Here is a 17,500-nt window from a genome sequence, read left to right on the forward strand (position 1 = left end):
AGAGGGACTCAAATAGCTGTAGCAACCGTGACGTGTTTCCGGCGGATATAACTGGTCAGCTGCTTTGTATCAGAAGACTTCCTGGATTGTGATGTGTTTTCTCTGGTAAAATATAATCCATGACGGCTGATTTTTCGCGTATTAACCAAAAAATTATAAGGAACGACCCACGACAGCTCAGGCCGCGAATATGAACACGGAGAAGGACTTTTCCCCGCTGACGCCCAACATTGTCAGGGCTCTGAATGACAAACTGTACGAGAAGAGGAAAGTAGCAGCACTGGAAATTGAGAAGCTGGTGCGGGAGTTTGTGGCTCAGAACAATTCTACTCAGATAAGACATGTTATCCAGATTTTGGCCTCGGAGTTTGCACTTTCTCAGCATCCTCACAGCCGAAAAGGAGGTCTCATTGGATTGGCAGCTTGCTCCATTGCCCTTGGTAAAGACTCAGGTCTGTATCTGAAGGAGCTCATTGAGCCCGTTCTCACATGTTTTAATGACTCTGACAGCCGTTTGCGCTACTATGCCTGTGAGGCCCTCTATAATATTGTCAAAGTGGCCAGGGGAGCCGTGCTGCCTCACTTTAACTTGCTCTTTGATGGTCTCAGTAAGCTTGCTGCCGATCCAGACCCCAATGTGAAAAGCGGGTCTGAACTTCTGGACAGACTGCTGAAGGACATAGTGACTGAAAGTAACAAGTTTGACTTGGTGGCGTTTGTCCCTCTGCTCAGAGAGAGAATCTACTCCAATAATCAATATGCTCGCCAGTTCATTATTTCCTGGATCCATGTTCTTGAGTCAGTGCCAGACATCAACTTGCTAGACTACCTACCTGAGATCCTGGATGGACTCTTCCAGATACTGGGAGACAACAGCAAGGAGATCCGTAAGACGTGTGAGGTGGTGCTGGGAGAATTTCTGAAGGAGATTAAGAAAACACCCTCCAGTGTGAAGTTTGCAGAAATGGCCAACATCCTCGTCATCCATTGCCAGGTAGCAGATGAAACCAAACTCACAAATGATCTGATCCAGTTGACCGCCATGACCTGGATGAGAGAGTTTATTCAGCTTGCAGGCAGAGCAGTGCTCCCTTACTCCTCTGGCATCCTCACTGCTGTGCTGCCTTGCCTTTCCTATGATGATAGAAAGAAGAATACTAAAGAGGCGGCCAGTGCCTGTAATCACAGTCTCATGAAACTGGTGACTCCCGAGGATGATGAGGATGAGGATGAGGAGAAAAGTGGAAGTACTGAGTCACCGTCTAAGGAGGATGGACAACAGAAGACAGAGACTGACAGCAATGACATGCTGAATGCGTCACAGGAATCAGTTGGATTCAGTAACATCAGCTTCTTCACTCCAGCAAGTGCTGACAGACCTCAGGTGACTCTGGACCTGGATGGTATTGTTCAGGTGCTAGACCGGCACTTACACGACTCCTCCACAGGCATGATGACTCGCATAGCTGTGCTCAAATGGCTCTACCATCTCTACATCAAGACTCCACGCAAAATGTTCCGCCACACAGACAGCCTGTTTCCCATGCTGCTGAAAACACTGTCCGATGAGTCCGATGAAGTGATACTCAAAGACCTGGAGGTGTTAGCTGAGATAGCATCATCTCCTGCTGGCCAAACTGACCAAGTTGGCTCCTGCGACAGCACTGACAACAAACTGGAGCTGAAGGTCCCAGAGAGCGCCAAGCCAGGACAGCAGCCCAGCACAGGCTCCAAACCAGCAGACTCATCGCCTTCCACTCCCAGTATGAACTCTTACTTTTACAAGTTCATGATTAACCTGCTGAAACGCTTCAGTCTGGAGAGGAAGCTTCTGGAAAATCGAGGAGCATTCATCATAAGGCAGCTCTGCCTTTTGCTTCACGCCGAGAACATCTTCCACTCCATGGCTGACATCTTGCTGAAAGAAGAGGACCTCAAGTTTGCCTCAACAATGGTTCAGACACTCAACACCATCCTGCTCACCTCAGCTGAGCTCTTCCAGTTACGTAACCAGTTGAAAGACCTCCGCACCCAAGAGAGCTGTGCTTTGTTTTGCTGCCTGTATCGTTCCTGGTGCCACAACCCTGTGGCCACTGTGTCGCTCTGTTTCCTCACCCAGAACTACAAACACGCCTATGACCTCATCCAGAAGTTTGGTGATCTAGAGGTGACCGTAGATTTCCTGATAGAGGTTGACAAGCTTGTACAGCTCATCGAAAGCCCCATCTTCACCTACCTGCGCCTGCAGCTACTGGATGTGGAGAACAACCCTTACCTGATAAAAGCACTGTACGGCCTGCTTATGCTGCTGCCTCAGAGTCAGGCCTTCCAGCTGCTCTCCCATCGCTTGCGGTGTGTCCCAAACCCAGAGCTTATGAGGACTGTGGATGAGTCCAAGTACATGGACTCTAAACATCAAGTGGTCTCCAAGCGTGCCTCTCAGATCCAGATAGATTACAGCGAGCTGCTCCAGCATTTCGACCTCGTTCAGAGCAAACACCTGGAGGTGAGGCACCAACGCTCTGGACGTGCTGCTGAACACCCAGACAGGAAGCTGATGTGAAGTCACTTAGCAGGAAGCAAGAACAAAAAAATGTAACAAATGAGAACAAAAATGTAGAATAAGTAGAATGATGATGAAGATGCCAAAAAGTATTAATTGTGATTCAAACCTCTTAGAGAAGCACTGGGTACACATTGATAAAAGAAATCCTGTTTTTATATTTTTTGACATTTTAAACACAAAATGATTTAAACACAATCCAGAATGATTTAATATACTAGTTGCTGTAAAGATTTCTGTGAAGATCAAGTTAAAAATGTCACACACCATGTAATGTAGTGATATAACAGCCTCAGTGGCTGCGATTGTTTCCAGATAAATGAAATGTTCACAGTGTTTCAAGTGAATCCAACTCGCATGTTACTGTTAATAACACACTTGTGTCATTTAATGTCCATGTGAACCACTTTATTTTCATGGAGCATCATGTTGAGTAATATGAGAAGAGCATGCATTCTGAATTGCCTTAATCTCTTGTCAGCCAGTAAAGAAATTTCACGAGTAGAGTATTGACCCAGGTCAACAGAGATTTTAAACTTAGGATGGCTGAACTCTGGCATACATTCAGGGTAGGACTATGTCATTCCACCTCAAGCCATTTATTTGATAGTGCAGCTAATCAATAACTTCAACTTCTACATTTCCAGCTTTAAATTCTTTCTTTTTTATATATATTCTTTCAACTAACTTGTTTTTCTCTTACACATTGTCTGTATGTCTGTTTTTTAAAGGTCTTTGTCATTACTGTGTGGAAATCAATAAAGTGGACCATGTGATCATTAAGATTGTGTACTTAACATCATGCCATGTTGTCAGAAAAAGAATATAAAGAATGAAAACGAGGCAGACATGTAAGTGCTTCAAGTAATGATTTTTTCTCCTCTGTTTGCATCCTGAATAGTCTGCAGCCTTGTGGAATAATTTCATCATTTTAAAATTGGAATGACAGTTAGACTCATTATAAATCAAGCTATCAGTGTACAGTATAAAATCAATCTTTAAAATGATAAACTCACGTAAGTAAAAAAACAACAACAAAAAAAACAACAGAAATTTAATTTTTAATATAGGCACTTTTAAATGCTTTAACCTTAAAACAGACCATGAACACTTGAAGTGTTTAAAAAGAACTTTATTGAAAGTGTTGATTTACAAATAATTAGGTTTTGCTATCAAAGAGAAATACCTGAAAACTTTTCCCAAATAAGAAAATTCACAGCATTTCAATTTACTTTAAAACCTATGAACATATAACAAGACTTCTTAGCCTCTTAGCATTTGCACTTATTTTCAGCCTCATGTAACTTTAAAAATGACATTTTTATGTGTGTGGTTTAATTACCCTGAAGCAGAAAACCTGCCCTAATGTGCGCGTTTATTTCTGGAGAAACTGGAGGAGCCGGATCTCTCTCGACTGCTGCAGGAGGACTAAGTATTCACATGCAGTTATTCATGCATGGTACATACTGTACATGCACACTGAGGTATTATATATGGCTTGCTCTCTAGTTGAGACCCCTGAGTGTTGCTTTGCGTTTCAGAGATGGAGGCTGACATCTCATGTCTGGGTGTGGATGAGGCTTACTGCTCAGTGTGCAGGGAAACCTTCCTGGCTCCAGTGGTGCTCTGCTGTGTCTGGTGTGATCTCAGCTTTTGTAATTCTTGTTTGGAGCAGTTCTGGAGAAAACATGGCACCAAAGAATGCCCCCTCTGCTTTAAACAGAGCCTGGGACTTCCACAGAGATCTTGTGGAGCACACGGACAGAGGCTGTTCCTCATCTGTGCAACTGATCTGGAGCCTGTGTGCACTCTATGTCCGAGATTAGGCCTGCATAACAATCATGGAGCGTATCACTTAAAGAGTGCGTTCAAAAACAACAAGGTAAGATGGGTAACAATGTATTCTAACCTGCTGGACATGTTTTGGAAAAACTACTCTATTATTAAAAAATATGAAAAGTTCTCAGTTTGAAATATGAACAACTGTTTGAGCCAAACAGAATGACATCACATTAATATTATCTAACCTAATTAACCTGAAGTGGCTTGAATGTTGTAGAAATCTCACCACTCTTCAATGAACCTGCACAGAAGTCAAATGACTCTTGTTATCTTCATGTCTGTTATTCTTACTATGAGGTACCAGCATGCAAAGTAGTTGTGTAGAATAAGTTTGACCACAAAGCAACAAATCAATACTACACCTATCAAATTAAACCTAGCATTTGAAAAGTATTCTATATTCAATAGTGTTCCGCAAATGAAAAACAAAAAACAAACAAACAAAAAACTTTGAGGTTTGAAACAACTAAAATGTTTAATTAAATAAATAAATTCATGGTAAGTTTAGTTTAGTTTGGTGGGTCTTTATTCCATTCTGTCCTAAAAAAATATTACTTATTCAATACAAATACTAACAATAATAAAAAAAAAATCTCAAAACAAGAATGAAAAGGAGCAGAAAGTAAAATATATCTCATTATATCTGCCCCTTATCTCAAAAAATATTAAATAAACACATGATACAAAATTAGAAATAAACTGCCTGCGAGAATGCCTTTAGCATTTTATTATTACTTTCATACAAAAAGACAACAAACAAATAAAATCCACAAAAATACATGTAAAACCTCATGTTAATTTTACATTTTGCCACAGAACAACTGGCTTGATTTAGATCAACTTGTTCTCCTGTAATTGTTTAATGTACTGGTTTTGATAATTTATATTCAGATACAATTTGAGGTGGCTTTTTGGTATCTCTGTTCAGATTTTTCCATAAAGTGACTCCTTTAGCTGTAGTGCAACATTTCTCTTTAATTTAAATCTGAATCAGCTTTATAAATATTTCAAATCATTTAAGAAATCCTGTAAGAAGAGCGTGTGTTTCCAGTGTAGTGACCACATGCACAGTCGCATAATATCTGGCGTGGCTGCAGTGTGTGTGTGTCAGCGTCTGTTGACTGTTACTTTCAATGACTCTGAACTGCTGCCCCCTCACTGGCATGCCCACAAATCAAATTTTCACTTTGGCATCTCAACAGGGGAGGCCTTTTTTTATTTGGTCAAGGATCCCTAGCCTGTTTACATGAGCTTTCACTGCTTAAGCAGAACGTATTTGTGATCAAATGACACTCAGTCTATTGTTAAACCGTAACTTCTGTAATGTGACCTCCTTTTTTAAAAGATGAAATCAGACGTATTTAAAATATAACATTTATAATGTTTTCAACACATTTGCACTGCACAAAAACAGACCAAATTGATTATATCGATAACATCAAATAGTGATGTCTAATTTTGCTATCCAAAGATTTTTCTTTAAATGATATTGAAAATACAGCATACAGATAAAACTGTTCTTTCAGCTTAGTTTAAAACCCACAAATCCAGACAATATGTGTTATATTCAAAGACAAATGTGGAGTATTACACCTACACATGCATAGAAGCAGCACTCCTCTGTGAGGGGTTTTTCCAATGGCAGAAACATATTCTCTTCCCATATCTATGACACAGTCTTGCCCTATTTTTGGTGCAGCATTGATTCTTGGAACCCAGCCCTAACAAAATACTACATTACAGGACAAACAGGGTCAGCTAACTCTACACTCCTTTAAATATAAACCTATTAACTGTTTATGTTCACATTATTTTAGTGAACCTTTTTTTGGAAACACCTTTAATTGTCATATCAACAGCTGGTGAATGGTTTATGTTTTATTTTATTCATACACTGTATGTACTCCAATTTACAATGCTCTCAAAACCTGGACTTGAACATTAGAAAACAGATTTTCCAGTGGTCATAAGGAGTAAATCTCTCCATGCACATAACTTCAGTCTAAATCTGTCACTTCTGTCTATTTATACTCCCAGCCTGAGACTTATGTTGGACATTGTTCTTCCATAAGCTCTTTCATTACACTACGACAGTTTGTTTCAACACACTGCTCAAATAACGGTCTAGGAGGTGATCATGATGTGGTAACAGCGTAAATGCAATGAAAAGACCACCTCAAGAGCAGCTGTGTGATCATCATGCTTGCTTTAGTAATAAAAAGTTTATTCAGGCAGGTTGCTCTGATCTGCACAGAAACAGACTCCTCATGTTAACTCAATTTGTTTTTAATCTGAGGTGTGGTGTTTATTTGAGAACTGGCAATGTGCATACTCGACGCAAGACGGCATTACACAGGATATGCCTTTGGGAGCTTAGGTATTAACACTTATTTCTGAGGTCAAGATGAGGTAGCCTTCCAGAAAGATAGGAGGGGCTGTGGATCCTGCCTTGTCATCAAAGCCCTCTGAAGAATAATGGCTACCAGACGTGAGGATGACCTTTCCTGTCCAATTTGTGGACATATTCTTAGTCAGCCTGTGGTGCTCACCTGCCGGCATAGATTCTGTAAATCCTGTCTGAATGACAGCTGGGAGGCACAAGGCAGTGGGGATTCACACTGCTGTCCTCTGTGCTGGCGCCGTTCCTCCATGGATCAAATAGTGGTGAACACCGTGCTGGAGAAGTCCTGTGAATCCTTCAAGAAGGACAGGAGTAAGAATGACCCAGAGGCTTGTAAGGAGCACGGGGAGAAGCTCACTTTGTTCTGTGTGGAGGATTTGGAGCCGATCTGTGATGTGTGTGGGAAATCGCCCGCACACAGAGGGCACAAGCTCTATCCTGTTGGAGAAGGTGCCCTAGACTGTAAGGTAGGCCAGTTACAGTTACGGGGTTGATTACAGCAGCGTCTGTTATTCATGTCTACAGGAAAACTACTTTATCTGATCAAGATGAATGGAAAAAACATAATTCAAGATAAATCACACAACTGGTTAATTTTTTCATAATTTCATCTACCAAATTTTATACACTAAGGAATCATACTAGGGTTTTAAAGAGCATTTCTTTTAATTCTGCATTATTTTATTTTATGGCTTTTGTCAATTTCACCTTTTATTTTTCTTGTTTTTACCTGTTATAACCTTTTTTTCTGTGTCAGTTTTTGCCCCTCCAACCTGATATTCTGATATGTATGAAGGTGTTTGGCAGAGTTCATTAACATTCTATTAATAGATTTATATTTTTGGTTAGCTGTTGCCATTGGGGTCCTTAGAGGACTGAAACTTGACACCCACAAACTCTCTGTGATGATCATTCAGCTCTCAGCGTCCTCAACCTCGTGTAGAAACATGACAAAAATCCGCTGGGTGTCACATCGTCTCCCTGTTTTAGTCCTGAGTTGCATTAACTCAGTGCAGCATATGTCACCCTGGGCCTGGGTAGCTCCATAGATTTATCCCTTTATTCCAGTGCTGTTGGGAATACTGCTATGTATGAGTGTGTGGCAGCTGAAAGCCTGACATTGTACTGAGAGCTTGGCCACCTGCCAGACTGACCTTGTTTTCAAGTGTTGATACCCTGTTTTCAAGTGTTGATACCCTGTTACTGGCTTTATAGGAGGAACTGAAGAGTGCGCTGCTGCCTTTTAAAGAGAAGCTGCAGCTGTACAAAAAGGCGAAAATGGACTGTGAGCAAATTGCTGAACATGTCAAGGTAGGGTGAATCCCATCAGTACATGTGACTTTGACCAAAGAGCAGAAACACTGTTCTTTACGGACTGTTCATCTCCTTTTCCAGAATCAGGCTGAACATACAGAAACACAGATCAAAGAGGAATTTGAAGCGATGCACCATTTCCTGAAAGAGCAGGAGGCTGCCAGACTTTCTGCTTTGAAAGCAGAGGAGGAGGAGAGGAATCTGATGATTAACCAGAGGATTGAAGAGATGAACAATGAAATGACATCCATCTCCAACATCATCAGAGTAGTGGAACAAGAAATGAACTCTAAAGACATCCCATTTCTGAAGGTTCATAAGAGTGTAGCCTAAGACAACCAAAATACCAAACTGAAACGACCTTTCATTGAATGTCATTTTTAACATAACATCTCTTTTTTTTTTTTTTCCAGAACTACAAGGAAACAATAAGGAGGTAAGTGTTGAGTCCACATCTAGGATAAATTCAAGCTTTCAAGCACAAACTCTGAAGAACTGCATTTGTTGACAGGACCTGGCGCATTTCCCTTGATCCACAAATGATTTCTGATGCTCTGATTGATGTGGCCAGACACTTGGGCTCCCTGAAACATAAAGTGTGGGAAAAGATGAAGGCCATGATAAAATATCGTAAGTGCCTTTAAACAAAACTTGTTTTGTTTTATGGTCCTTCTTAGTTCCTGTTCCAGTAATCCCTATTTTTTCCCCTTAAGATCCTGTGATTCTGGATCCAAACACGGCAGCAAGCTGCTTCATCATCTCTGAGGATCTCACGGTGGTGCAGAACAGTATCCAGTTATTCAAGCTGCCTGACAACCCAGAGCGCTTTGACATTAGCGCTGAGCTGCTGGCTGCAGAGGGTTATTCGTCTGGACGCCACTGCTGGGATGTAGAGGTTGGGGATAACACTTACTGGGTGGTGGGAGTAGCCAGTGAGTCAATCAACAGAAAGGGAAAACATGTGCTGACTCCAGCAGAGGGATTCTGGACTATAAGGTTTCGTAATGGAGAGCACAAGGCCTGCACTGCACCATGGGAGCCGCTAAACATGACCAAAAAGCCTGCTGCCATCAGAATAGTTTTGGACATGGACAGAGGCAAGGTGACCTTCTACGACCCTGATGTTAGAAAACCTCTCTACGCCTTCACAGATGTCGTCACACCGAAAGCATTTCCTTACTTCTGCACTGCCTGCAAAGAATATCCACTGAAAATCCTCCCCACGAGGATATTCGTATCCACGGACAACTGATGCACGATGGAGGCATACTGTCAAGGAATAATTATGATTCTTATTAATAACTTTCCAATCAAATACAGAGATGTTTTAAAATATTTATTTGAGTTACAGCAAAAAATGTGGTCTGGGAGATCAGAGATTGTAAATAACTTTGCATAATTTAACATCTACATTTTGTAACTCTGACAGATTTAACTTTAGTACATGAAAGGACAGTCACCATGTGTGACTCAGCTTTGCATGACACAAAATCCCTACTTCAGTTTTTTCTAGTTTCTTCGCAAACCAGAAAGATTTTTTAGCTTCATGTAAGGCACATACAGTAACAGCTAGGCATCTGAAACCTAGAACACTGCTCATCAGAGATTCTGATATCACAATTAGTTTTCTCTTTTGTTAAAATGACTATGATTAGTATTAGACGTAGTCGCCTCTTTTACTGCAAATTGAAATCTGATCTTCTTGCAAAAAATCAGACACTTCATGATGCACGCTCTGATATTGCTAAAACGAACTGTTCTGGCAGCATATTTCATCCAAGGGTCATACCCTGTAACAGTTACAAACGATACAGTCCCTTCCTGTCCAAACCCACTTGTTGTAACATATATGGAACTGAAAATGGATTGTGAGAGAAACCCACTCAATGTGCGGTGATGCTCGAAGGCTTATTGAGGTGTTCAGTTACAAAAAAAGGTTATTAAAAGAGAACAAATGTCTTCACATTATGTCCTGGTGTGTTACTCTTACAGTGTTAAAACTTCATCTTTAACAATGACCTGCCCACCCAAGTAGTCGTCTCGACTCTGTTCCCTGAACACTTTAGACAGAGGCAGCTGGTGCACCCCGACTGACTGATCCCGACTTCAGCTTATGAATGTGTTATCCTCTTTCACCTAAGACTACAACACTACAGCCTCCACGTCATAGAGACATCCTTCCCTCTGCTAAAGCACTGTATAGCTCTTCATCTACAACCTGATAACAAGCAGCTCGACTGTTCAGAAAGTAGATCTGGTCCGTGGTGAGACGTGGGTCGTATCCCTCTCTCTGCAGCCTGGTTTTCTGGATTTTGAATGTACCTATGTAGTGCGGAAAAAATAAAATATTGGTTGTTATAACAGCACAGATGCATAATCAGTGCTGATAGTTTCATGCAATTAGTGGTTTACCTGTGGTGTCCACTTGTGGTGAAATCCGCAGAAACACCGGGCGAGCATATGGAGGAAGAGCTCGCTGGACTTTTTGCATGAAATCATTGAAGTCAAAAGTCCCTGTAGTGTCTGCAACGGCAGCCATGCCTGCCTTTCCTTCCACACCTAAGATGTCAGACAGGAGTGAAAGGTCATCGATTAGCAAGTACAGTCAGGAGCAATATGCACTGAAAAGAAAAGTTAAGCTAGGTAAGAACACAAATTTAATCACCTGGCACTGCAACCCCATACACAGCCACATCCGTCTGATCCAGAAGACTGCTGAGTATTCCCTCCACCTCGGTGGTTGAGACATTTTCTCCCCTCCAGCGGAATGTGTCTCCGCCGCGGTCACGGAAGTACATGTAGCCCAGATCATCCATCACCAACACGTCACCTGGGGTCGACATATGGCAGAGAAATACTTGTCAGTGTAGTGTGAAAAACTCTGCATCCAGTCAAAACATGTTACCCACTACTGTGCACAGAGAAAATAAACAAAGAGTTTTCAGTATTTTTCAGTATGAACTCATTGGCTGCCAGCCATTTTCATGTTTAGCATCATGAATGATATTTCAAGACCCACAAGTTTCCTTTGAATACGTAAACACAGAAACCAGGTTTAGAAGAGTAGACCTTCTTTCATGTCTTCCTGTTGCTGATCAAAAACACAGAGACAACGTACTCTTTAGATCAAGCTTGTTTCACAACACTTTCTTTCTGAACTACCGGATCACATTCTCAGTTCAAGTGTGAGCTGCCCCAAATTCTCTGACTTGCAATGTCTCTTTTTATCTGTGTCATCTCACACCTTCTTCTCATATCCATGCTAATTTCTTAACCAAAGGGAGCATTGCTCTCACCTACAGTAGATTAAAAGCCTGAAGTTGATTGACAAGCTCTGTGACATCACCCGTCTGTTCCTGAATCCATGAAATGAAGCCAATCAGTAGACGCAACCATACTTGCTATGACGCTGGCTGTGAGTTTCCTTGCGAACAGCTACAAGGCTCCCGTCAGTCATGTGACCTGAGCTGTGTCTCTGATTGGACAATCAAATGATCCTAATAACTTCTAGCTAGAAAAACATTCACTCACCTTACAGTATTTGCCGATAGTATTTGCCCAAGCTGTTTAATAAACCAGGCTGTAAATATGCTTTTAAATGCCGTAAAAGTCTCTTTTTGTGGCTTCCTTAGCACTTCCATATAGGCTTCATTTTTACCAACCGGATGTTACCCCTTGAATAAAACCCACAATTCTGAATGAATGACGCTTTACCTGAAATATAAGCAGAATCATTTTTCTTAAAGACGTTGTGAGCAATCTTCTTCCTGGTAGCATCCTGGTTAGCGTAGCCATCAAAACGCCTCAAGGGGTCTTGCTGGTTGATCCGACCCACCAGAAGCCCTGGCTCCCCTGCAAGACACACACAGTTCAAAAGAGTGCATCCAGGAAAAAACAAACGCAATCATTCACCTGTGACAGTGAAGCAAAGTCATTATTTCAGCACAAATGTTACTTACCAGGACGGCAAGATATACAGAGGCCCCGGCTGTCGCGGACAAGCTCCATGCTGTCTTCATCCACCCTCACCAGACGGATGGGGTACACATTGGGGAGAATGCGACTGTTGAAACCACAGGCTCCTACCTGGAAAGGCAGGTTCAGCTTAGCTGTACTCCAAATTACATTTTATCAGCGAAGACGCGAGAATCTCTGTGACTGCTAACCTTTCCATCCATGTTGGCAATGCTACAGTTGCACTCAGTCGCTCCATAGAACTCTCCAATCTGCTTCACCCCAAACCGCTCTGTGAAGGCCTCCCACACGCTGGGCCGCAACCCGTTCCCCACAGCAAGTCGAACTTTGTGGCCTTTTTCTGACGCCCGTATTGGCTGAGACAAGAGGTAGCGGCAGATTTCCCCGATGTACTGCACCACCTGTGATGGGAAAGCAGTCTCGTTGCTCCAGCAGAATATTTTCAAAATGAATCTTTCATAGTTATTGATTTTATGAAATACGGCACTTTAAAACATTTTCCAGGCGCAAGCTCTTACGGTGCAGTTGTGCTTAATGCAATCTTCCCAGAAGCGGCTGGCAGAGAATTTCTTCTTCACTACCACAGTGAGGCCGTGGATCAGACACTGACCCACTCCCATGATGTTACCTGGCAGAAGCAGAAACGTTTCAGTCACACAATTCCTCACTGATATCTGTATTAATCAGTAGCTGAAGGCTGCAATCACATACCTGCTGAGTGGTAGAGAGGCAGACAGTCATAGATGATATCATCCTTGCGCATGCCAAAGGCAAAAAACCCAAAAGCAGCGATTCTGTAGTAGCTGTCATAGAAACAAAGGAGAGATTCTCAGACATCTAGCATGAACTCTGCAGTTAGTCTAACTCTCCACTGTGAGGAGCTTACCGACTGTGAACCACAATGGCAGCCTTGGGCAGCCCTGTGGTGCCAGAGGTGTAAATATAAAATAGACGGTCTGCAGGAGAGAACAGAAAACTGTAATTACACACTGGCAGTTTCAGATCGATACAGATGCTTTCACAGTGTTTGAGCCACTGCAAGGGTGAGATCACTGAACACAGAGAATGACAGAACTGTAAGTACTGTCATTGTGTTCACTCAAGCCTTTTTTTTTCAGTACAGCCCTCCACTTCTTCAGCTTGGTTATATCTATAAGCTCAAATCTTAAATCATTCGCTTACATGATATATTTTTAATCAGTTCATCAGTTAAAACTGATTAGTTCATGGCGATGGATTTGTTTTAAGAGTGCGCACATTAAAATCACATGAAACCCCGTTTCAGACAGATGTTTGGAGAAAAGGTCAAGATCTCTACCACATTAAAAATGTTTCATAACTTTCAAAGTTCTGCACAAACAAACAATCCCCACATCATGCACTTTTGCTTTTCTTTTTTTAATGAATAGACTACTCAGCGACAAAACCCTCTCTCGCCTGCAGTTAGTCCAGAACGCCGAAGCACGACTTTTAACAGCGGCCAAAAAGCAAGAACACATTGCCCCAATCCTTGCATCTTTGTACTGCCTCCCCGTAAATTGTCGTATTGATTTTAAGATTTTATTTTTTATTTTTTTTAAAGCTTTGAATGGACTGGCCCCACAGTATATCAAGGACAGCTCCAGCTCATGGTGCCTAGGGTGAGACTTAAAACCAGGGGGGACAGGGCTTTCTCTGTGGTCGGACCCAGACCTTGAAACGCCGTCTCCCTCCAGGTCCGAACAGCTCCCACAGTGGAGTGATTTAAGTGTCATCTTAAGACCCATTTTTATTCCCTGGCTTTTAACATTGCATGAGTTTTGTGGTCCTCTGTGTCTTTTATTTATTTTACTTCCTTTAAGTATGTCTTTTAATTTTTTACTATGTTATCTGTTTGATTTTATTGTTTTATTCATAGAATCATTTTAGATTAATGCACTTATTTGATCATCTATTGCTCATTGTTATGTGGAAATGTTTGTTTATTGTTTTTATGATTCTATGTAAAGCACTTAGGGGACAATTTTGTTGTTTAAATGTGCTATACAAATAAAGTGGATTGGATTAAATAAATAAAGTGGATACTGTGAAAAAAAGAAAAAGTTGACTAATGCAAAAAAAATTTGAATAAGTGATCAAAACTGGTTGCCAAGAATGTTGTGATGAAAGAGTTTTAGAAGACGACAGGGTTCATGTCTATAAAGATAAAGAGTTTGACCATTAAGTACATACCGTTCATGCCTTTTGGGGGAACACAAGGTGATGGGGGATGTCTGGGTGCAGAGGCCAAAACGGGGTCCAGAGGTCCGGCATTCAGACGAACCAGAAGTTCCGCACTAAGGTCTCCCGCACAGAACCGTACCATGGACTGGCTGAAGGAAGAACTGACCTCCAACATGGCTGAGATTAGAGGAGAGAAACAAAGAGGACATGGAAACAGAGGAGTAAAGAAGACAAGAATAAGAACACAGTAAAGATGCACCTCTATGGTGAGTGGTATAAGATAATGCTTTATAACAACATCGACGGAACTCCTACTCCCTACATGGTGCTTAGCTTTAAAGAGCTTTATTTACAGGCGCTATGATGCTTTTAAAACCAACAAATTAAAACACCCCAGTGTCTGGGGAGAGACAAAGAAGACAGAACAGGAATCCAAGACAGAGCAGGGCAAACACTCATTCACTGAAACCACTGATGGAGGAGGAAAATCATTAATCGACTTAAAAAAAGAGACCACTGAGAAACTTAAACTGCCAGTGTGATCACAAGGTGACTCTGACCACATGACATAAAGACACAATGATAAGAGCTGTTGGTTGCACTCCAAATGGAAATTTAAGTGTGACCCCTCCATTAACACAGTTTTAAATAGAGGTAGACTGATGTGTTTTTTCAGGGCTGATATTATCAGTATTTTTCAGGGCTGATCACTGGAAGTCAGTAACTGATATCTGGGGCCGATATTCATTTGCAGTATAAGTGAAAATATTGACATCAAAATTTGGGATAATATGAACTCCAACACTTAAGTTTGTTTATGCCTTTAAGCACATGTTTATTCAACAGCTTCCAGGGTAAGAAGCTGTCTTTAAAAGTTAAATGAAAGCTTAAAAAAATAGCTCCCTAAAGTTTCCTGCAGTAAGTCAAGTTTTCCAAAAAGATGGCTCTGCGTGTGACTATTAGTTACAGGGCTAAACGATTTTAAGAAAAGATTGAATTGCGATTTTTCTGGCAGATATTGTGATTTCAATTCGATTCACGATTTTTTTTCAAATCAAGCTTAGGGATATTCACATGTAGGGCTGAACGATTTTAGGAAAAGATCTAACTTTTCTGGCAGATATTGCAATTCACGATTTTTTAATCATCAATAGTGATGATAAATAATCTGTTTTCATCAACTTTTACTCCTAAACAGTGGCTTTGTGTTGTTGACCTGCTTACCAGCACTTTTAACATATAGATTGTCTACAAATTTGTAAAACAGAATGTGTATAATACTTGACACAACAGATCCTGAGTCAGTCAGGAGTGCTGCAAAAAATTGCTGCTTTGGCGATCTCAAAATTGCATTGTCTAAAATTGCGATTTCAATCTGAAAACGATAAATTGTTCAGCCCTCATTAGTTAGATAGTACTGTGGGTGGGACAATGCTAGAAACAAAGTAGTGACTGCAGACAGAGAGGCGTAGCTGTATTGGAGCCAAAATAACACAGTCATAAATTTAATTTCTTTTCAGCTGCCAGATTAAAAAAAAGCTGATGTGGTTATGCCTCAAAATACTAAATATCCGCCAAGCCAGGTGATTATCAGCAAGGCAGCTTTCCTTTCCCAGCTTAATCTTACCATCAGCAAGCTCAGCCCCAAACACGATGGCCCTTGACCCAGACACTCCAATGCAGTGCAGAAGGGAATCATGGCGGAGGTTGAAGTTGATGAGTGCAGCCTCCACCCCGACTTTTGACAAGCCCAGCCACAATGCCACCTGTAACGGCCTGCTTTCCATGAAGAGAGCGACCACATCCCCTGGGATCCATCCCTGACCTCTTGCCCAGTGGGCAACTGCATTAGACAGCTCATCCAGCTGTGTGAAGGTCCACGTCTCTCCTGTGGCCTCGTAGATGAGAGCTGGTTTATTTGGGTGGCGTTTGACTGTCTGGGCGAATATGGAAGGAATGTTACTTCCAGTGCGCATGTATCGCCATAGAGCCAGTTTCACCCTCAACAGCACATACAGGCCACTGGTGAAGGTCAGCAGAGGAAGAGAAGAAGAAATAAGATGAGATAACATGTGCACCCACAAGTATGGCCAAAACTGCATTTTGACATCTTCAGCTTACTTCATGTCTCTCTTGGCAGTGCGTGCAGCAATGTAGAAGTATTTCCAACTTTTTGTGCCCAGATACACCCCAAGGCCTGCTGCCAGACTCCAGGACCAGGACACTCCGAAGAGTCGCAGCAGTCCCATGGAACCCAGAGAGGCTGACACACTCGCTGCATTGTGCATTCTTGTCATGGAGAAAATGGAGAGAGACGGCCCTTTATGTTTGAACTGGCATCAGTAGAAGCCTAAAAGGATTGATTCTCAGGATGATGAATGACTGCAGCTGTAACGGGCTGGTACACATAGGAAACTTTTAAGGGTTAAGGCTAAGTTTCTAGACGCCTTTCACATGAATAAACTTTTCCATGCAAGTTGTTTTTATTGTGTTGGATAAAACATCCTACAGCTCACACTTAATCACACAGCATAAATGAGCATATAGCTATCACTTAATGTTTAAAGCGGAAAGTTCACATAGCCAAAAACTCACCTAGGATTTAATACACTGAGGCGATGTCACCTTTCACCCGCTAACCCCACTAGTCCAAAAACTTGTAAAACTTTCGCAGGAATTATCGACTGTTCAAATCTTCCTCAAGATGCAGGGAGCGTCGAGGAAATAAAAAGAGTACCGTAATAAAGTACACCACTAGTTCTTAGCTGCTCTAACAGTTTTACAATAAACCGCTAGTCAGCACGGTTGTTGTTTAGCAAGCTAGTCAATCGTCGTCACTTAGACGAATTTAAAATAATCTTACACGTAAGTTAACGACTCCAGGGGCTCGGTATGAAATAAAAGAAAGTTAACAGTTTAAGCCCGACATGAAAAAGTCTCCAGAAACTCAACGCCAGCGGTGAAGTGCCGAGCGGGACGGGCTATTTTCTGTACTCCATATTGAATAGACCCATTGCCGAAGAAGCACCGCCCCCTCTGCGCTGAGCTTCCTTCAGCTGCTCACTCATTCGTTAGAATCAGTGCTTGTCAAATCGGTCTGTGTTTTGATTGGACGATATAAACCCCGCCTTATTGCCGAACCACTAGATTTGCAGGTGGTCGCTATTGATAGTAGCACCGGCTTGGACTACTAACTAAATGTT

The 17,500-nt window shown here is 41.7% G+C and overlaps 3 protein-coding genes across 4 annotated transcripts; 2 read left to right on the plus strand and 1 right to left on the minus strand.

Moving 5' to 3' along the window:
• The first annotated feature begins 1 nt into the window (after nt 1).
• Nucleotides 2-3,399, plus strand: vac14 (vac14 homolog (S. cerevisiae)). Its single transcript, XM_074697428.1, has one exon. The coding sequence runs from the start codon at nt 191-193 to the stop codon at nt 2,561-2,563; it is 2,373 nt and encodes a 790-aa protein (XP_074553529.1). The 5' UTR covers nt 2-190; the 3' UTR covers nt 2,564-3,399.
• Nucleotides 3,400-6,880: 3,481 nt separating this feature from the next.
• Nucleotides 6,881-9,448, plus strand: trim35-13 (tripartite motif containing 35-13). Its single transcript, XM_074697460.1, has 6 exons — nt 6,881-7,273; nt 8,022-8,117; nt 8,202-8,432; nt 8,534-8,556; nt 8,632-8,750; nt 8,834-9,448. Exons 1-6 carry the CDS (start codon nt 6,881-6,883, stop codon nt 9,370-9,372), a joined length of 1,401 nt encoding a protein of 466 aa, XP_074553561.1. The 3' UTR covers nt 9,373-9,448.
• On the minus strand, nt 9,444-17,330 carry slc27a1a (solute carrier family 27 member 1a). Of its 2 annotated transcripts, none has more exons than XM_074697430.1 (13): nt 16,893-17,330; nt 16,419-16,586; nt 15,925-16,319; nt 14,307-14,474; nt 12,982-13,051; nt 12,807-12,898; nt 12,614-12,723; nt 12,287-12,496; nt 12,080-12,206; nt 11,835-11,972; nt 10,786-10,950; nt 10,533-10,679; nt 9,444-10,442 (listed from the first exon to the last, which is right to left on the minus strand). In XM_074697430.1, exons 2-13 carry the CDS (start codon nt 16,583-16,585, stop codon nt 10,285-10,287), a joined length of 1,947 nt encoding a protein of 648 aa, XP_074553531.1. In that variant the 5' UTR covers nt 16,586; nt 16,893-17,330; the 3' UTR covers nt 9,444-10,284. The 2 variants fall into 2 exon arrangements, with proteins under 2 accessions (XP_074553531.1, XP_074553530.1); XM_074697429.1 differs by having other exon boundaries at nt 16,419-16,647.
• Nucleotides 17,331-17,500: the final 170 nt, after the last annotated feature.

The sequence above is a fragment of the Halichoeres trimaculatus genome, unplaced genomic scaffold, assembly GCF_033239565.1.
Source record: "Halichoeres trimaculatus isolate MK-OKI-2021-1 unplaced genomic scaffold, fHalTri1.1 fHalTri1_scaffold_20, whole genome shotgun sequence".
Lineage (NCBI taxonomy): Eukaryota > Metazoa > Chordata > Actinopteri > Labriformes > Labridae > Halichoeres > Halichoeres trimaculatus.

Coding starts and splice junctions, on each gene's coding strand:
- vac14 (XM_074697428.1), top strand. CDS start 191: ATGAACACGGAGAAGGACTTTTCCCCGCTGACGCCCAACATTGTCAGG.
- trim35-13 (XM_074697460.1), top strand. CDS start 6,881: ATGGCTACCAGACGTGAGGATGACCTTTCCTGTCCAATTTGTGGACAT. Junction 8,433..8,533: donor AAGACATCCCATTTCTGAAG/GTTCATAAGAGT, acceptor TTTTTTTTCCAG/AACTACAAGGAAACAATAAG. Junction 8,557..8,631: donor TACAAGGAAACAATAAGGAG/GTAAGTGTTGAG, acceptor ATTTGTTGACAG/GACCTGGCGCATTTCCCTTG.
- slc27a1a (XM_074697429.1), bottom strand. CDS start 16,594: ATGACAAGAATGCACAATGCAGCGAGTGTGTCAGCCTCTCTGGGTTCC. Junction 14,475..15,924: donor TGGGGCTGAGCTTGCTGATG/GTAAGATTAAGC, acceptor CTCTAATCTCAG/CCATGTTGGAGGTCAGTTCT. Junction 10,951..11,834: donor TGATTCTGCTTATATTTCAG/GTAAAGCGTCAT, acceptor TGTCGACCCCAG/GTGACGTGTTGGTGATGGAT.